Raw genomic sequence first — 19,956 nt, forward strand, 5'->3', positions numbered from 1 at the left:
ATGCACTTTCAAGTCTTTCAGATTCTGATATTTAGAGTAAAGTAGTCATGTGACCCAGTAATATATAAGGAGCGATATGATATAAAGAGCTCAGCACTGAGTAAGAAAAGCTGCTGTAAACATGCCAATCAACAGTGCCACAGAAGTACATCCTTGCAGTTTGTTGGGACCTAAACAGCTTGTTTACCGCTGGAGTTCCAGGATAGGCAGTGAGAAGAAAACTAATGGATGAGGCTGGAAAAAGGGAATACAGTGGACAAAAGGAGCTCTGAGCCTTTTGGAATCTACTTTGTGAGAGGAGGAGAGTGGGGCCTTGCTGCTGTGGTAATATTCTATCAGCAGAAGCAATTCTCAAGAAACCTTTATTCTTTATACTTATAAGCCTTGGTAGGAAGTCAGCAAATGGGTTTGTCTTGTATCCGTGCTTAGGAGACACAAGGCTCTTATTTGAGCAGAATACCTAAGAAAATTTTCTGTGTCAGATTACTGTGGGTAAGTCATTCAGTCTGTCTGTCTGTCTGTCTGTCTTTCTGTCTCTCAAATCTTCCTAAAGAAACTTTAAGGGGCGCCTGGGTGGCTCAGTTGGTTAAGCATCTGACTTTGGCTCAGGTCATGATATCACGGTCCATGAGTTCAAGCCCCGCATCAGGCTTTGTGCTGACGGCTCAGAGCCTGGAGCCTGCTTCAGATTCTGTGTCTCCCTCTGTCTCTGACCCTCCCCCATTCATGCTCTATCTCTCTGTGTCTCAAAAATAAATAAACATTAAAAAAAAAATTAAAAAAAAAAGAAACTTTAAAATAAAGCATTGTTTGTGTTACTGGCTGGGAATTTGGGACTACTAAGGAGGTCTGTTAAATATATTTGCCCATCAATGAGATGGTCTTCTTAGACATCACAGGCATTAGAGCTTTTTCTAAGTGGGACCATATGGGACAACCTTACATTAATCTTGTCTTTAATGGCCTGATACTGAAAAGGTTGACACTACCCATATCCCTGTCAATGCTGCTGCCAGTTGATACCCTCCCTGCAGAATTCTTGTAGGTAGACCAGTGTCTTCCTTGTGCAGTTTAAGACTGGAGAGAATATGCTCTGATTGAGCTCCTATTGAAGTAGCACTAATCTCTTTCAGTTAAGTCAAGGCTGTCAATATATCCATCCCAGGGAAAAGCCATGACATGCCTGTTACAAATCTTACTGGCAACCTAAGAGAGAAATACAGTTTGATACTCCAGCATAACTGATCCCTTTTGGGATATCGGTTAAGAGATTTTTATGTAAGTTAACAAAAACTCAATTCGCTTAAACAAAAAGGAAGGTATACTCTCATATTAACATGAAGTCTCACATAACTGTGGTAGGGCAGTTTCAGGGTTGGAAAACTTAGATGTTCAGTGTTCTCAAGAACTCATTTTTTCCCCATCTTCCCCATCAGAGCACCTTAACATCCTCTTATATCTCATTAATCACTGGCAGAAAAAGGAAACTTGGCAAAGTCTATAAACATTTGGTTCTCCTCCTTGACCCATTCCATGTGGCCATATGGAAGAGGGAAGATACCAAACAGCAGTGAGGTTCTGTATTAGAAAGGAGTGAGGCAGTGGTGCCCAGTGGCTTAGTCGGTTAAGCATCCGGTTCTTGATATTGGCTCAGGTCATGATCTCATGGTTCATGGGTTCAAGTCTGTTTTGGGCTCTGCACTGACAGCGTTGGAGCCTGCTTGGGATCCTCTGTGCCCCTCTCTTGCTTACTCTCTTTCAAAAAATAAACATTAAGAAAAAAGAAAAGAGTGAGGCAGGTAAAACATTAGTGTCTGTTGCACCAAGTGGTTAATATATTTCCTAAGCATCTGAAATTTGAGCACCCATCAATAAGGGAGTTAGAACTAAAAGTATAGTACTAACAGTACTAAGCATATAGTGGATGCTCAAAAAATGTGGTAGGTGATATAAAAATATCCTACTTCAAATTTCACTGTAAGATGCAGGTTTTGTTTTCCGCATTTAACATCTCTGTGGCATCTTACATTTAATGGTATCTTATAATTACTATCAATGAAAGCCAGTTGTCTGAAAACCTATAAACACCTGGTAAGATTAAGAAAAGTCAAGTATTCCGACTTCTTAGAGTTGGTAAAATATCACTAATTAGGTAGGCAGTGGGTAGACATTGCAATATACAGGGCAAGGCACAGCATATAGCTTGTGGTCTGTTGAGTGACAGCAGCTAATTTCATTTTTAAAAACAATGAAAGTGTTTGACCTTATGTTCACTCCCTCTCACTTATTTAAAAAATTTTTTTCTTAAGTTTACTTACTTATTTTTGAGGAGGGGGGGAGAGAATCCCAAGCAGGCTCCACACTGTCAGCAAGGAGCCCGATGCAGGGCTCAAACCCACAAACCATGAGATACCAAGAGTCAGGCGCTTAATTGGCTGATCCACCCAGGTGCCCCTCCCTCTCACTTATTTAAAAAAAAAAAAATTTTTTTTTAATGTTTATTTAGTTTTGAGAGAGAGAGAGAGAGAGAGAGACAGAACTTGAGTGGAGAAGGGGCAGAGAGAGAGGGAGACACAGAATCTGAAGCAGGCTCCAGGCTCTGAGCTGTCAGCACAGAGCCTGACGTGGGGCTGAACCCACCAACCATGAGATCATGACCCAAGCTGAAGTCGGATGCTTAACCGACTGAGCCACCCAGGTGCCCCCCTTCCCTCTCACTGATTGCAATGATTTATGCAGGACCTGTTGACCCAGTGTTGGGTATGGCCAACTATTAAGCTAGAGGTCAGGAGACCAATTTTGCTTTCTCATTACATTCACAAAGCTAGGGAACTTTCTTAAGTATGTGTTCGTGGCCCTGTCTGGTACTATATAAATAAATAATAAGTTTATACTACACTTCATAGGAATCCAGTGAGTGGTATTCTAAGAAATAGGAAGTTTGGGGACCAAAATAATTCCCAACTTTTAAAGATATATAATGAATAAAGAGTTTGAAAGATTTGGGGAATTCCTGAGAATCCAGAGAATGATTTCCTTGTTTGTGAATCTGTCAGGAATTCAGAAACACTAGTTCTAGATCAAATTTATGCCTTTGCCTGGAATTTCAACCCACTTGTATAGTGGGTTTTAGTATTTTCAGCAACAGTTCCGTGAAGGGCCACAAGGTGGAGGTGGTGCTTCATGGAAGTAGCTGGTTTGGTCTCTAAGGAAGAAGTATCGTACTTTGCTTTTTATAGCAGGAAAGTTTTAGTTCTCTTTGCTGAACAAGGAAATTTCAAAAATGTCCATACACCCAGCCTATGTCTTCTAAATATTTAAGGGAGAAATAGTACTACACAAAACTCTTCTTGGAAACAGAAGAGGAAGAATTTACTGGTAAAGCCATTTGGGGCTATAGTTTTCTTTGTTGGAAGTTCTTTTAACTACAAGTTGTATTTCTTTAGTAGGTAAAATACTTATTCAGGTGATCTGTTTTTACCTGAGTGACCTTTGGTAGTTTGTGTCTATCAAAGAATTTCTTCATCTCATTTATGTTCTTAATTTCATGAGCATAAAGTTATTATTTTAATGTCTGTAGAATCTGTTGTGATGTCCCCTGTTTTATTCCTGATATTAGTAATTTTGTTCTCTTTTTCCTTAGTCTCCTTAGAAGCTTTTCAATTTTATTGATGTTTTTAAAGAACTAACTTCTTGTGTCACTGGTTTCTTTTTCTGTTGTTTCCTGCAAATTTTATTTTTGTTCTGTATTTCCTTTCTTTTATTTGCTTTAAGTTTATTTACTCTTTTTTCTGGTTTCTTAAAATAGATGCTTAGATCATTGAGACCTTTTACTTCTCTAATGTAAGCATTTAATGGTATAAATTTCCCTGTAAGCACTGCTATAGCCACATCTCCCAAATTTTGATATGTTGAATTTTTATTTTCATTCAATTTAGAATGTTTCATTAATTTTGGAAAAATTTCTGCCATTTTCTCTTAATGCATTGTCTGTCCTTTGTTATTCTTGCTATCTGTGGCAGTCTGACACCAGTGGAACTATTACCATTTATCCCCTTATATTTTAACTGCTTTTTAATGATATTCATTTTTCTATTTCTTTAATATTCTGTTTAATTTCCTTAGTTCTGTCTTTAAGTTTGCTAACCTCTTTTCCAACTTTGCTTAAATCTATTAATGTTTTAATTTTAATGACTATATCTTTCATTTCTGGAAAGTCTGTTTAGTAATTTTTTAAGTTTCCTTTCTCATATTAAACACGTCCTTATTTTAATTTATGAAAAAATCATGGTATTGTCCTTCTATTTGTGTATTTCGCTTGACTCATTTCAGGTGGATTGCCTGCCTTTTTTGTTTTGTAAATTTTAATTAGAACACACCTTTCTAAGAATCTTTTTCTGCCTCATCTACCCCTCCCCTGAAAAAAATCCATCCCCCCCTGTGATAATTTATGACCTGGATTGTGGAAGCTTCCTCCAGAGAAGCTTTTTTTTTTTTTTTTAAATGTTTTAAGAGTATTCACAAACACTTCTATATCTGCTCTAAAGTCTTTGTTAGTTAGATACTTCCGGCATCTCATTCATTTCAGCATTGATGTTTGTTGATTGTCTTTTCCTAGGTCTTCATATGCTGAACTCATTTTGGATTGTATCCTGGATTCTTTTTTTTCTTTTTTAATTTGAAAGAGAGAGAGAGAGAGAGGAAACATGAGCAAGTGGGAGAGAGGGGCAGAGGGAGAGGGAAAGAGAGTCTTAAGCAGGCTCCACACTGGGCTCCCAACACAGGGCTCCATCCCATGACTCTGGGATCATGACCTGAGCCAAAATCAAGAGTCAGACACTCAACTGACTGAGTCACCCAGGCACCCCGTATCCTGGATATTTTTAATATGTTATGAGATTCTGGGTCTTATTTAAATCTGACAGTTTGGGGCACCTGGGTAGCTCAGTCAGTTAAGCGTCCGACTTAGCTCAGGTCATGATCTCACGGTTTGTTAGTTCGAGCCCTGTATCGAGCTCTGTGCTGACAGTTTGGAGCCTACAGCCTGCTTCAGATTCTGTGTCTCCCTCTCTCTGCCCCTCCCTCGCTCCCTCTCTCTCTCAAACATAAATAAACATTAAAAAAAAATTTTTTAATGTTAAATCTGACAGTTTGGTGGTACTTCAAATTCTGGTCTACACCAATATACCTGTTCCTATTTACTTTTCAGTACCCTTAAAAGCTGCTTCATGGATTCTGTCCAGGTTTTATAGCTTCATTTAGTGGGAAAGATGGAATGGAATGTGCTTATTACTCCATCTTACTTAGAACCTTTACTCCAGAAGATTTTCCATTTGCTTTATTCAAATAGCACTAGCTCCTGACCAATTTTTATATTAATTTCCTGAGACTTAAACCTCAACTTTAAATCCCAAACCTAAATTAGGCACATAGGCCTTAGTTTGAATTCTGAGATCAGCTGAGCCCAGCAGAAACAGACAGGAGACTGTATTCCTATACCAGTAGGCAGACTTTTTCTAGTCCATTCTTTCAATAAGAATTTTAGCTTTATGCAGGGAAATAAGTTTTAGTCATTCAACTCCCTTTCTGTGGTGGGTCCAAGGGAATATTAAAGATGTTCACATCTAAATCTTGGGTTTCTGTGGCATCTGACCTGTTAGTTTTCCTTACCTGTTTGTTTTGGTACCTGTGTATTTCTCTTCCTTTTTTTTTTTTTTTTTTTTAACATTTATTTTTGAGAGGGAGATACAGTGCAAGTGGGGGAGGGGCAGAGAGAGGGAGACACAGAATCTGAAGCAGGCTCCAGGCTGTGAGCTGTCAGCGCAGAGTCCGATGTGGGGCCCAAACCCACAAGCCGTGAGATAATGACCTGACCTGAAGTTGGAGGCTTACCCAACTGAGCCACTCAGGCACCTCTCTCCTCTTTCTTTTAAATGGGCTGTTCATTAACATATATTTTTTTTTATATTTAGCATGTATAAGGGTTTATAGCAGGAAGATTTCCAGATTTTCTTGGTCACTATCTTGTTGAAAGAGAAGCACTTTCTATAGAATTCTTCTTTTTCTTTTTTCTTGTTTTAAGTTTATTTATTTATTTATTTTGAGACAGAGAAAGGGAGAGCACAAGTAGGGGAGGGGGTAGAGAGAGGAGGAGAGAGAATCCCAAGCAGGCTCCACACTGTCAGCTCAGAGCCCAACAGGGTGCTCAAACTCACAAATTGTGAGATTATGACCTGGACTGAAATCAAGAGTCAGATGCCTAACTGACTAAGCCACCTGGGTGCACTTAGAATATTTCATTTAAGAGTCAGTTGATGTATGTAAAAACAAAATTGGAGGCCGAAATGGGATAGTAACTCATTTATTGCTAAGAGTTTTTGGAATTTCTTATATACATGCATATGTGTAAGTATAACCATGTATTTATATAACATTTATATGTTTTAGGCTAGAAACGATTACATCTATATTGAATCAGGATTAAAAGTTTCTATTATCTCTTATGACTCTCGAAAAAACTGTTTGCTTTGGAAAAAATATTCTCAATACAATGAAATTAATACTGGTTTCAAATTACTACTTGCAGATACTTTCCACTACTTGTGGAAAGGGCAATTTTAATCTTTGAGAACAAAAATAAAACCACTGCTCTAAATAACTAATGAGAACTGAGGTTTGTGTGGTTACTTTTTTATTTGTTTTTGGTGTCTTCCACTGTCTTGGGATCTAGGGTAAAATTCAGTAGGAATCTCAGTTTAGTGGGCGAGGAGACTTTGTTTTCCTTTCACTAGCAGTGGTTTCATTTCAGAAACATGTTCTCCCCTTCTTTCATGCCAGGAATGAGCAGTGACAGTGATATTGAATGTGACACTGAGAATGAGGAGCAGGAAGAGCACACCAGCATGGGAGGATTTAACGACTCTTTCATGGCACAGCCCCCGGATGAAGGTGCGGCACATGGTCTCATTTCACAGAGGTTAATAAAACCGTCTCTTCTGCTGCTATTGCTGCTGCTTCTTTTGCTTCTGCTGCTGCTTCTCTGCTGTTTCTGCTTCTTTTTCTTTTTTAATTATTGTCTTTTGTGAAACAATATTCTATGGGGTAAACTAAATGGTGAGTACTGAAAAAATGTGCTAGGTACTGTTTGGTCAGATACCTGCTGGATACTACTTAATGGAGCGGGCTCAGCAACCTGCTCTAGTGTATAGCCTGTAACCTAAGAATAGCATTTATGTTGTACAGAGCTTTTAAAAACAAAAAACTGAGAAGACTTTTCCATAGAGGCAGTCTGTAGCCTACAATACCTAAATATTTTCTATCTGCTCTTTTATAATAAGAAAATGCTTATCAACCCCTGGGGAGGGTTCAGATGTTATTAGATGTTAGGAGCCTAGCTTAATAAGGAAACTTTTTAAAAGATTTTTTTTCTGACTTCTTAGAAATGCATTTAGTTTATGGAAGCATCATTTTTTAAATTTCCTCTTCCTCCCAAAATAGTTTTAGGAATAAAACCCACTGAGATAAAGTCATTGTTAGTATTTTTGTTTTGTTTTAGGAGTACCACATAATGATTTGATAGTATGTATGTATTGGGAAATGATTAACACAGTAAGTTTAGTTAACATCCATCACCCATTACTAATATTTTATCCAGAGACTTTTAATGATCAGTCTTAGCATTCCTCTGCAAGATTTCCTGGAATGGCAACATTGTTAGGCTTGTGCCAGTTTTCGGCATTACAATTTTACAGATTTCCCTGAAGTTCTAGTTTTTTTTTTGTTTTTTGTTTTTTGTTTCCAAAATAGAGCTGAGCAGTTGATGGTTTTTAGGTATTATGACACTGTTAGTAATTTTCTTTTTCTGAAAGAAGCAGCTAGATTTTGGGCACGTTATTTTGAGTGCTGATGGATTTTTTAGTGATATTTGCATGTGCAATTTAATTTGCCTTAAGATACATTTTAATGTTTACAAAGTCAGTCTTCAAAGTATATACATCATCATCATTTCCTGTTCCTTTCTTCAGCTGCTCCCACAGTGTCCCCAGGAGAACAAAGTTAGGCAGTGACTTTCATCTTCTAATTATGGGTATTGCACATTTTACTTTTTCTTGTTTTTTTTTTTTTCCCTTTGTGCTTGCTTATACCTGATTCAGATAACAAATTTTCTATGAAGACAGAGGTTTGTCTACAACCCACTAATCTTTATCACTTAACTAACATGCTTAGGAATATCACTTAAAGACATGGAAAAGAAAATACTGGTCTTTAAAAACTGTTATCTGCTTTTAATTTTTTATCTTAGATACGCATTCCAGTTTTCCTGATGGTGAACAAATAGGCCCTGAAGACCTCAGCTTTAATACTGATGGAAACAGCGGAAGGTAATTTTCAAATCCAGAGAACTGACTTGCAAGCTACCTTGACCCTGAGATTTGCTGTAGTTGGTGCTCAATTTGTCATCGGTCAGATAATCAGATTTGGTCTTATTTTTTTTCATCATCTCTACCTGAAATAGTATTTCTGAAACTTTAGAAAGTAGCACAATTGTAGTATATGACATTAGTACACAGGACAAAATTAGCAGTGTGGGAAGAATTTTGTGTAATGTAATGAATTAACAGTGTAGTCCTCAATTAATTTAGTAAATCAGTATATTCCTAAAAGGCAGTTTGTCTCCTGCAGTAGAAAGGTGGTTAACTGCTGGACAGTGTACGTAGAGACCGTGCATGCGCTCAGTAACTTGCTCAGTCTCGGTACTCCTCTATCCTTGGCTAGATTCTCAGTTGTGTTTAAATGACCACCTTTATAGTTTGGGTTTTAATTGTAGTTTATAGCTTCATTAATGCCTGTAAATTAGGGAAGAGAAAAATTACTTATGTATAGATTCTGCCCTGTAGATACTTTATGTGAATAAATAAAGCAAAAGTAGACTGAATCTCCTCTTTGGAGTATGTTGGCTGACTACAAGTTAATTTATTTATCTTTTCTTGTTTGTTCAGGTGTAGACACACTGATTAATGGCATAATCTTTCTATTATATGACTTTTACATACAGAATTTTAAATGAGTTAAGTTCATGTGAATTGGTCATGTTCCATATGAACACACGGAAGATCATTTACAATTATTTCAGTTTTTCCTGCCTTTTATTAAACAGCTGTAGTGCAACAAGTATTTTACAGCCCTCTTGTCTCTTTTATTTTCATTAGTTGGACATTGTTTTCAGTGTCAATATGTTTAAAGATTCCTACACATTGCACAGTGGTTTACATGAAACTGTGGTATAATGTTTACTTTCATACTTAATTAGCCCAAAATAATTGCCAAACTTTCCATTGTGCTCCTGGATTTGTGTTTGAGCTGCTATAGCATTTGTGAAAAAATACACTGAAAATTGGTAAGAGACTATTGAAGAAGCATGAATATAATACGTGTGAGAGGCACCTCCTCTACTTATATTTTACTTAATGAAGATTGTTTGCTTTTCCATGTCTACTGTCTTGCCAAATTCTGTGATTCATGGTTGGCTTTTGTTCAAAACAGGTCGCACTTTTTGTTAATAAAATGAACTTGAGAAAATATTATGCCTCTGCAATTTATTAAAAGTGGGACAGGAAGCCCCCCACCCTCTTTTTTCCTATTCACATTGCCTGTGTACAGTTGAGGCTGTTAAGCTCTATAGACTGTTAGTAGTAAATGCATGAGGAAATTAACACTTACTTATATTTTATTTTATTTTATTTTATTTATTTTTTTTTTAATTTTTTTTTTTTTAACATTTATTTATTTTTGAGACAGAGAGAGAGAGAGCATGAACAGGGGAGGGTCAGAGGAAGAGGGAGACATAGAATCTGAAACAGGCTCCAGGCTCTGAGCTGTCAGCACAGAGCCTGACGCGGGGCTTGAACCCACAGACTGAGAGATCATGACCTGAGCCGAAGTCAGACGCTTAACCGACTGAGCCACCCAGGCGCCCCAACACTTACTTATATTTTATACTCTTACACTCTTGGTAATACATATGGTTGCTTTTTCTCCTTAAAAGCTAGTTGGAGGAGCGCCTGGGTGGCTCAGTTAAGCATCTGACTTCAGCTCAGGTCATGATCTCACGGTTCATGAGTTTGAGCCCCACGTCAGGCCCAGTGCTGACAGCTCGGAGCTTGGAGCCTGCTTCAGATTCTGTGTCTCCTTCTCTCTCTCTGCCCCTTCCCCATTCATGCTCTGTCTCTCTCTCTCTCTCTCTCAAAAATAAATAAACATTTAAAAAAAATTTTAGTTAGTTGGAGATATTTAAGTACTATAATCATATGAGAAGTAAAAATTTAGCATTCACTTACTAACATGATAGTGTTGGTGTAGTGTCATGTAGTTATTAGGTAGTTTATCATGCAGTGCTCTAAAACATAACTAATACATTCTTTAACACATTTCAGTATCTCTTAGATAGAAATGTTTTTCGGTTTATCACATTTTGTTGACATTTTTTTAATCCGACTTTTTGTTAACCTCTATACTGCCTTGTAATAGATGAAGATATAAAACAACAATTTTGCACCGTTAGTGTTGAGGGCAAACCATTGTACGGCTTGATTAGTAGATTTTTTTTTTTAATGAGGTTCATTAGTTGGAACCCGCAAACACAAATATGTTTGACTACTTTGAATCTCTCACTGTTAGCAGCTCTTTCTTCACTTTTATTTGATATAGAACTCAGTGCTTTCCTGTGTATCTTTATAATTTTATTTATTTTTAAAATATGGGAAACTACATGTGGTTAAGAACTAAGAGAAGCCTGAGAGTAGACTGCTCATTTGGGAAAATTTACTTGTAAAGCTTCTAGCACACATGATTTAATCATGAGATTCTCTTAGGTCATTAATCTACAGGGTAGCATTTTGAGGTATCTCTCTTTCATTTATTGGGAGGATGTATACTTTTTTTTTTTTAAGTAGGCTTCATGCCCATTGCAGAGCCTAAAGTGAGGCTTGAACTCACAACCCTGAGATCAAGACCTGAGCTGAGAACAAAAGCCAGATGTCTAATTTACTGAGCCACCTAGGCGTCTGGATATACTTTTTAAAATCATAGATGTTCTTAACCTTTGCTCTTAATTTTCATGACCTTGCAGTTTTTTTAGTGAGTGGATTCCCTAGAATAACATAGTGATATTTGGATCGTGGTACATTTTTGTCTTAAGTGTTTTTCTAGCTCTTCTGATGCTTTCAGGCTACGTATAAAAACAATCAGGAGTGTTCTCCTTATTTTGGATGAGTTGAGAGCTGGTTTAGACCATTTTATTTAAAAAAAATTTTTTTTTTAATTTATATTTTGAGAGAGAGTGCAGGTGCTAGTGGGGGAGGGGCAGAGAGAGGGAGAGAGAGAATCTCAAGCAGAGCCTCACGTGGGGCTCGATCTCACAAACCCAAAGATCATGATCTGAGCTGAAGTTGAGTTAGATGCTCAGCTCACTGAACCACCCAGGTTCCCCATAATTTTTTTTTCTTTTTTTTTCTTTTTTTTTTTTTTTTTTAAATATGGGGCTTCAACTCATGACCCTGTGATCAACATCTGAACTGAGATCAAGAGTCAGACACTTGAGGTGCCTGGGTGGCTCAGTTGGTTAAGTGTCCAATTCTTGATTTCGCTTAGGTCATGATCTCACAGTTCGCGGGATCAAGCCCTGCATCAGGCTCCACAGCTGGTGGCACAAAGCCTGCACGGGATTTGCTCTCTCCCTATCTCTCTGCCCCTATCCCACTCATGCTGTCTCTTTCTGGGGGGAAAAAAAAAAAAAATGAGTCAGGGTGTTTGGGTGGCTCAGTCAGTTAAGCATCTGACTTCAACTCAGGTCATGATCTCGTGGTTTGTGAGTTTGAGCCCCAGGTCGGGCTCTGTGCTGACAGCTCAGAGCCTGGAGCCTGCTTCAGATTCTGCATCTCCCTCTCTCTGCCCCTACCCCACTCGCACTGTGTCACTCTCAAAAGTAAACATTGGAAGAGGAAAAAAAGTCAGATATTTAACCCACTGAGCCACCCGGGCAACTGAAACCCTTTTAAATTAGTAGGATTTCAGTTTACTTTGATAGCAAGATTATTTTCGGTTGTTACAGCTGTAGGAAAATTGGAAAGTATTTGGTTCTTTACACTTGCACAAAAACTTTGTAGGGAAAATATTTGAGCTTAGTTGTTGTATTCTCATGTATTTTAGGAAGCTAACTTATTCGTATATTCTGAGTCCATATTTAAGAATAAAGTCTAGGGGCGCCTGGGTGGCGCAGTCGGTTAAGTGTCCGACTTCAGCCAGGTCACGATCTCGCGGTCCGTGAGTTCGAGCCCCACGTCGGGCTCTGGGATGATGGCTCAGAGCCTGGAGCCTGTTTCCGATTCTGTGTCTCCCTCTCTTTCTGCCCCTCCCCCGTTCATGCTCTGTCTCTCTCTGTCCCAAAAATAAATAAACGTTGAAACAAAAATTAAAAAAAAAAAAAAAAAAAAAAAAAAGAATAAAGTCTATCTCTTGAAAAGCAAAAAATGCAAGGTTCTAAAGAAATGATATGGAACCTGCCCTCCTGGTATAAAATTCTCTGTTTTGTAATTAAAGTCGGAAACATGTACCAAAAACCAAGAACAAACTGGTAGGTAACTAAAGGACAGAATGAGTACTCAAAAGCAGTTCCATTATGGTGAAGAAAATGATGCCTATTTTGTTGGGCTCCAGTTCACTTCAAGTAATTTTGTTTGTGAATTATAAAATGGTAAGAAATAGGCAGCATATATAAATTTTCAGTCCATTGAGAAAAATGGGATTCAGTTAACAAGTGTCTGCCATTCTCTCTAGGTAGACAACTACCGTCCTTGAGCCAAATCCCTACGGCTGTTTATTTTTGGAAACAAAGTGGTTTTGAAACATATTAATATCCATTCATTTATAGTTTGTCAGTGACTGCGGCAGAGCTGAGTAGCCACTAAGGAAACCTGTTGGCTCCAGAGCCTCAAATATTTACTCTCACACCCTTTACAGATAACAGTTGCTGGCTTCTGCTCTGTTGATATTAATGGGAACTTCATGGTTTTTTTAGTATAGAACGTTTCGGTTTGAAAAAGCATGATTTTTAAGTCAAAAAGGTGAACATTTGATTAGTTTTGTGTTTACTTTTGTATGGGGTACTGTCCTGTTCTAGAATCATAAGAAGGCTGAAAGGGGCACCTGGGTGGCTCAGTTGGTTTAAACATCTAACTCTTGGTCTCGGCTCCAGTTATGATCTAATAATGGTTTATGAATCCGAGCCCCACTTCACGCTTTGCGCCGTAAGTGCAGAGTCTGCTTGGGATGCTCTCTCATTACATTGCTCTTGAAGACCAAACGATTTCAAAGGTGAAGGACCTGTTAGCATTTAGTAGTGCTGGATCTTTTTTTTTTTTTTTTTTTTTTTAAATGTTTGTTTATTTTTGAGAGAATACGAGCGGGGGAGGTGCAGAGATGGTGGGAGACACAGAAATGGAAGCAGGCTCCAGCCTCTGAACTATCAGCATAGAGCCTGACACAGGGCTCGAGCTCACCAACCACAAGATCATGACCTGAGCCAAAATCAGACGCTTAACCACCTGAGCCTTCCAGGCACCCCCGTAGTGGGATCTTTGAAAAATATAATTACTTTCCCAAATTCTAGTCGTGTTATATATAGTAAGTCTGCACTGAATTCCTCAGTGGTGCCAGGAAATCTTCCCTCTTCCTTGGGGTGATATGCCTGCTTTGGCTATGCTAGACTTTAGGTAGCAGTAAGAGGAGGAGAAGGCAGAGAAGAAGGTACCAGTTCCTTTTCCCTCTTCGCATTGGTTCATGATCTGGTCTGCAAGAGCAGACCCCCCCCTTTCACTCCCATTCTCCTACATGTAGCTGTCATCACCTACAGTCTGTGCAAATCCTGAGTAGTGGACATAAATTTCCAATGAGTTCCTCTACTGTGCTTCTACTTTCTGGCACTTTGTGTATCTTTTAAGTCTTTTCCTTCCACCATTACCTTGTTTCACTATTTATTTTTTTTTTTAAGTAAACTCTACCACCAACTTGGGGCTTGAACTCATGACCCCAGATCAAGAATCCCTTGCTCTACCATATGAGCTAGCAAGTGCCCCCAGTATTTAGTATTTTTATTTCGTGTTTCTTTCCTAGAAAATTTCTTCTTAATGAATGTTTTCTCTTAAGCCAAAGGATATAGCAGTTAATGCTTGCAGTGTGCACAAACATGGTTTCTGGACAGCTTTGACCAACTGTGTCATTGAATCCTTAAGTAACCTTTGAGGCAGATGATTTGTGTGTCCTACTCATTTGTCAGAGAAACATGCAGTTTAGGGAGGTTAGGTGATTCTCTGAAGGTTCCACACCACTGGCAAGGATGGAATGAATTGCTGGTCTGGTACTTTTTTTAGTTCTTCACACTTGAACCAAATCCAGCATTTTTATACCTAATAATTTTAAAGCTCCAGATTTTCCTATTTTTTTAACTTTTTATTTTGAGGTAATTTTAGATTTACAAAGAGATACAAAAGTCCTGACAGAGTTCCCATATACCCATCATGCAGCTTACTCAGCTTCTGCTTTTGTTAACATCTTCTATAACTGTAGAATAGTAATCAAAACTAGGAAATTAGTCTTGTTTACAGTACTGTTAACTACAGAATTTATTCATATTTCACCAGTTAATTTATTTTTTAATGTTTATTTTGGGAGAGAAAATGCACACATGTGAGCAGGGAGGTGAAGGGCAGAGATAAAGGGAGAGAGAGAATCCCAAGCAGCTCTGTGCTATCAGCGCAGAGCCCGAAGCAGGGCTCCATCCCACAAACCATGAGATCATGACCATAGCTGGTGTCAAGAGTTGGCTGCTTAACTGATTAAGCCACCCAGACAGCCCACCAGTTATTGTATTAATTTCCTTTTTCTGTTCCAGGATCCAGTCCAGCATCCCACATTGCATTTAGTTGTCATGTTTCTTTAGTATCCTCTGGTCAGTGACAGTTCTCAAGTCTTTCCAGTTTTTCATGACCTTGATATTTTCGAAGAGGACCAATTATTTTATAGAATGTTCCCTTATTTGGGTTTGTTTGATATTTTCTCATATTTAACTGAGATTAAGCATTATTGGGAAAACTACCACAGATGTGATATGCCCTTCTCATTGCAGTGTATCAGGGGCTATATATAGTGCAGGTATTTATTATTGATGACGCTAATCTTGATTAGGTGGTCAAGTTGGTGTCTGCCAGGATTTACACTATTTATTTACAGTTTTTCCCTTTGTAATTACTAAATATTTGAGGCAAATACTCTTTCTGCTTAAACTCTTACTACCTTTAGCACCTACTGGTGGATCTTGCCTACAACAATTATGACTGCAGTGTTCTAATTGTTTTCTATTTCCCTGTTCCTTATACATTTATTATTAGAATTTTGTAAGGAAAAGTCCTTCTTTCCCATTTAGCTTTTTATTCGACCACTTATTTATATCAGTGTGCACTCATGGATATTATTTTATTCTTTATGATCCAGTATGTCATTATTTTAAAGTTCAGTTCTAGTTTTGGCTATTGGAAGCTCTTTCAGGTTAGCTTTTGTATCCTTTTGGTATGTTCCTTCCTCCTCCTTTCCCTCTTCTCCCCCCACAAGATGCTCCAGGCTCATCTTGTCTTTCCTCTGCCTCTTTTTATGGACAGTGGTATTTAAAAAGTAAGATTGGAGTGTTAAGGTGTGCGTGTTGTTTCTGGAGTGTCACTGCTTCTAGTCCTTGTCAATGGAGAGAATAGGAAACCACCTGTATACTTAGTCATGCAAACATCTCTATGTCTTTGTATATGTATGTATATGCAAATATGTTTTAAGAAGATAAATCATGAGTCTGTAATTGATGCCTACAACACCAGTCCCAACTCCATAGTGCTCATTATAGCCTTCCCTTTTATTATAGCTTTCTCTAACAGCCTGTCTCTCATTGGCTATAGTATATTTATTTTTTAAATGTTTATTTATTGGTTTTGAGAGAGGGTGTGTGTGTGAGCAGGAGAGGGGCAGAGAGAGAATCCCAAGCAGACTCTGCACTGTCAGCACAGAGCCCCATGTGGGGCTTGATCCCACCAATCACAAGATCTCGACCTGAGCTCTGAAATCAAGAATTGGACATTCAACCGACTGAGCCACCCAGGCGGCCCAGCTACACTATATATACTTACTTGTTTAACTGTAATATATAAACCAAGTAGTTTCAGAACTGTTGACCTACCTATGCCTTTGTGAGGAACAAGTTTACCAACTACAGGGCAGTGCTGATTTACAGTTTTTTGTTTTTAGCCTTCAGTATCCTGTCACTTTCCCAAAATTATTTAGGTCCTAAGATTCAGAGTTACATTCATTCTTTTCTGCACCATCCTCTTCAGTGTGATTAAATGATTCATTTGTGATAAAGTAAGATTCATCTGTTATAGTCTGCATTTTGTCCTCCCCACATATCCTGGTTGATTTCTAAATTTACATACATTAAAATTTAGTCGTTGTGGTACAGTGCAGTTCTGTGGGTTTTGACAAATACAGAGTTGTGTATCTGCCACCAAAATAACTGCATAAAACAGTTCAGTTACCCTCAGAGTTCCCTTGTGTTAAGTAAATCCTTCCCACTGCCCCCACAACTCCTGGGAACCATGATCTGTTCTCTGTCCTTTTAATTTTCCCTTTACCAGAGTGTCATAGCCTTTCACTTGGCAAAATGCATTGGGTTTCATCCATGTTGTATGAATCAGCACTTCCTTTATTGCTGAGTAGTAGTTCACTGTATGGGCGTACCACTGTTTACCCATTGAAGGACATTTGGGTTATTTCCAGTTTAGGGTGATTATGAATCTTACAAACATTTGTGTGTAGATTTTTGTGTGAACATGACTTTTCATCCTCTAGAGTAATATATGCCTTGGAATGGGATTGCTGGGTGTGTGATAAAGATCTGGCTGGTCTTTGTCTCTGGTTCCTGGGGTGCATACTCCATGGAATGTCCTGAATGATAGAATTGTCTTTGTTATTTATGGTGGGTCCTGATAGCTTATGCTAATGAGATAATTCAGGATGGGGGCTGGCATGTTAGAAAGACTGATCATGTGGTTAGAGGATTGGGGTTCATAGTCACTTGATATCAGCCTGAATAGTTCAGGCTCATTGCCAGTGAGTCTGTCATGCTTACTTTATGAAATCCCAATAAAATCTCTGCATACTGAAGCTCAGATGAGCTTCCCCAGTAGGCAGTACTCTGTATTGTCATCCATAGTTGTTTCGGGAAGATAAAATGCTCTAGTGGGGCGCCTGGGTGGCTCAGTCGGTTGAGCGTCCGACTTCGGCTCAGGTCATGATCTCACAGTTCGAGTCTGAGCCTTGCGTCGGGCTCTGTGCTGACAGCTCAGAGCCTGGAGCCTGCTTGGGATTCTGTGTCTCCCTCCCTCTCTCTCTGCCCCTCCCCTGCTCATGCTCTGTCTCTCTCTGTCTCAAAAATAAATAAAAACATTTAAAAAAAGATTTTTTTAAATGCTCTGGTCACAAGGAAGCTTCACATTGGGACTCTCCTAGACCTGACTATATGCATCTTTTCTTTTTGCCTGGTTTTGATCTTTTGTATAATAAAACTATAAGTATTTCCCTAAGTTCTATGAGTTGTTCTAGCAATTGTCAAACCTGAGGGCCATTCAGGACATTCCAAAGAGTATGTATCCTTGGATACCTACTTTTCCAGAAGTGGCACTGCCATTTTACATTACTAACAGCAACATGTGAGAGTTCTAGTTGGATCTTACAGACACTTGGTACTGTCAGCACTTTTTAATTTTAGCCATTCTAATAAGTGATACTGGTTTTGCTAATATTTTGCTGAGGATTTTTTCATCTATATGCACGAATGATATTGGTATGTATAGTTTTTCTGTCTTCATCCTATTTGGTATCAGAGTAATGCTGACCTTAAAAAATTAATCTTTTCTGGAAGAGAATTATAGAATTGGTGTTATTTATTCCTTAAATGTTTGGTAGAATTTACCAGTGAAGGCATCTGGAAGAGATTTGTTTTTTCCTAGGTGTGTGTTTCGAGTATTTATCCTGCTATGTATTCTGTGAGCTTCCTGGATCTACGGTTTGATGTCTGTGATTTAAATTTTTGGAAGTTTTCTTGCTATTATTCAGATATTTCTTCTGCCCTATCTTTCTCTTCTCCTTTTAGGATTCCAATTATATGCATATGTTAGACTGATACTGCCCCACAGCTCTTATATGTTCTCTTCTGGGATTATTTTGTTTTCATTTTTCCTTCACTGTGTGTGTGTGTGTGTGTGTGTGTGTGTGTGTTTCAGTTAGGGTAATTTATGTTGATTTATCTTTAAGTTTACTGATCTCTCCTCAGCACTGTTCAATCCACTGATGAGCCAGTCAAAAGCATTCATCATCTCTATTACAGTACTTTTCATTTCTAGCATTTTTATTTATAGTTTCTCTTTGCTAAAACCACCTATAAGATCTTGCATATGTTGTCCACCATTTCCATAACATATTAACCATAGTTTAAAATTTTTTTTAACGTTTATTTATTTTTGAGAGACAGAGCACACAAGTGGGAGAGGGGCAGAGAGAGAGGCAGACACAGAATCCGAAGCAGGCTCCAGGCTCCGAGCTATCAGCACAGAGCCCAACACGGGGCTTGAATTCGTGAGCTGTGAGATCATGACCTGAGCCAATGCTTAGCTGACTGAGCCACCCAGTCACCCCTAGCCTTAATTATTTTGAATTCTCTGTCCCAAAATCTTTGTCCTATCAGTCTGCTTCTTCTTTCCTTTCCTTTTTTATTTTTTAATGTTTGTTTATTTTGAGAGAGTGCAAGGGTAGGGATGTGCAGAGAGAGAGAGGGAGAGAGAAAATCCCAAGCAAGCTCCATGCTGCCACTGCAGAGCCTGATGCAGGGCTTGATCCTACAAACCCACGAGATCATGATCTGAGTCAAAATCAAGAGTTGGATGCTTAACCTGCCCGCAGAAGTCAGTGCTTTTTTGTTTTTGTTTCAGAGTTGTGTATTTTTTAAATTGATATATAGTCGATACACAGTGTACAACATAGTAATTCAACATCTCCATACATAATGCTGTATGTTCACAAGTGACAGAGCTACCATCTGTCCCCATACAACACTATTACAATACCAATTGCATTCCTTACGCTGTACCTTTTATCCCTGTGACCTATTTATTCCATAACTGGAAACCTAGATCTCCCACTCCCCTTCACCGATGGCCATACTACCCTCTTCTCTGGCAACCGTCAGTTCTCTGTATTTATGGGTCTGTTTCTGCTTTCTGATTTTTAGATTGCACATATAAATGAAATCATATGGTATTTGTTCTCTGGCTTACTTCATTTAACATGATATCCGTTGTACATCCATGTTATTGCAGATGGCAAGACTGCAACCCTTTTTATATCTGTGTAGTATTCCTGTGTGTGTGTGTGTGTGTGTGTGACATCTTTTTTATCCAATCATCTGTCAATGGACAGACACTTGGGTTGCTTCCCTATCTTGGCTATTGTAAATACTGCTGCAGCAAACAGGAGTGTATGTATCTTCTTGAATTAGTGTTTCATTTCTTTTGGGTAAATACCCAATAGTGGAATTACTGGATCACATGGTAATTCTATTTTACATATTTTATTTTTTTTTAAGTAATCTCTACACCCACTGTGGGGCTTGAACTCATGACCCCAAGATCAAGAGTCACACACTTCTCCCAACTGAGCCAGCCAGGCACCCCAGTAATTCAATTTTTAGTTTTTTCTTAAAGTTTATTTTTGAGAGAGCGTGCAAGTGTGCACACACGAGCAGGGAAGGGTGAGACAGAGAGGGAGACAGAGAATCCCATGCAGGCTCCACACGACGCAGAGCCCAGT

At 38.5% G+C, this 19,956-nt stretch overlaps 1 protein-coding gene across 5 annotated transcripts in view; it reads left to right on the forward strand.

The window, feature by feature from the left end:
• TRIM37 (tripartite motif containing 37) overlaps positions 1 to 19,956 on the forward strand; it is a 147,329-nt gene that overhangs the window by 123,559 nt on the left and 3,814 nt on the right. For 4 of the 5 annotated variants that reach the window (XM_011289104.4, XM_045044727.1, XM_003996626.6 and 1 more), the window contains 2 exons: positions 6,838 to 6,948; positions 8,303 to 9,581. In XM_011289104.4, the coding sequence (XP_011287406.1) occupies positions 6,838 to 6,948; positions 8,303 to 8,385 (194 nt within the window). In that variant the 3' untranslated portion in view covers positions 8,386 to 9,581. Of the gene's footprint in view, positions 1 to 6,837; positions 6,949 to 8,302; positions 9,582 to 19,956 lie in introns of those variants that run through there. The other variant, XM_011289105.4, reaches the window with a different exon arrangement.

This window comes from Felis catus, chromosome E1 (assembly GCF_018350175.1).
Source record: "Felis catus isolate Fca126 chromosome E1, F.catus_Fca126_mat1.0, whole genome shotgun sequence".
NCBI lineage: Eukaryota > Metazoa > Chordata > Mammalia > Carnivora > Felidae > Felis > Felis catus.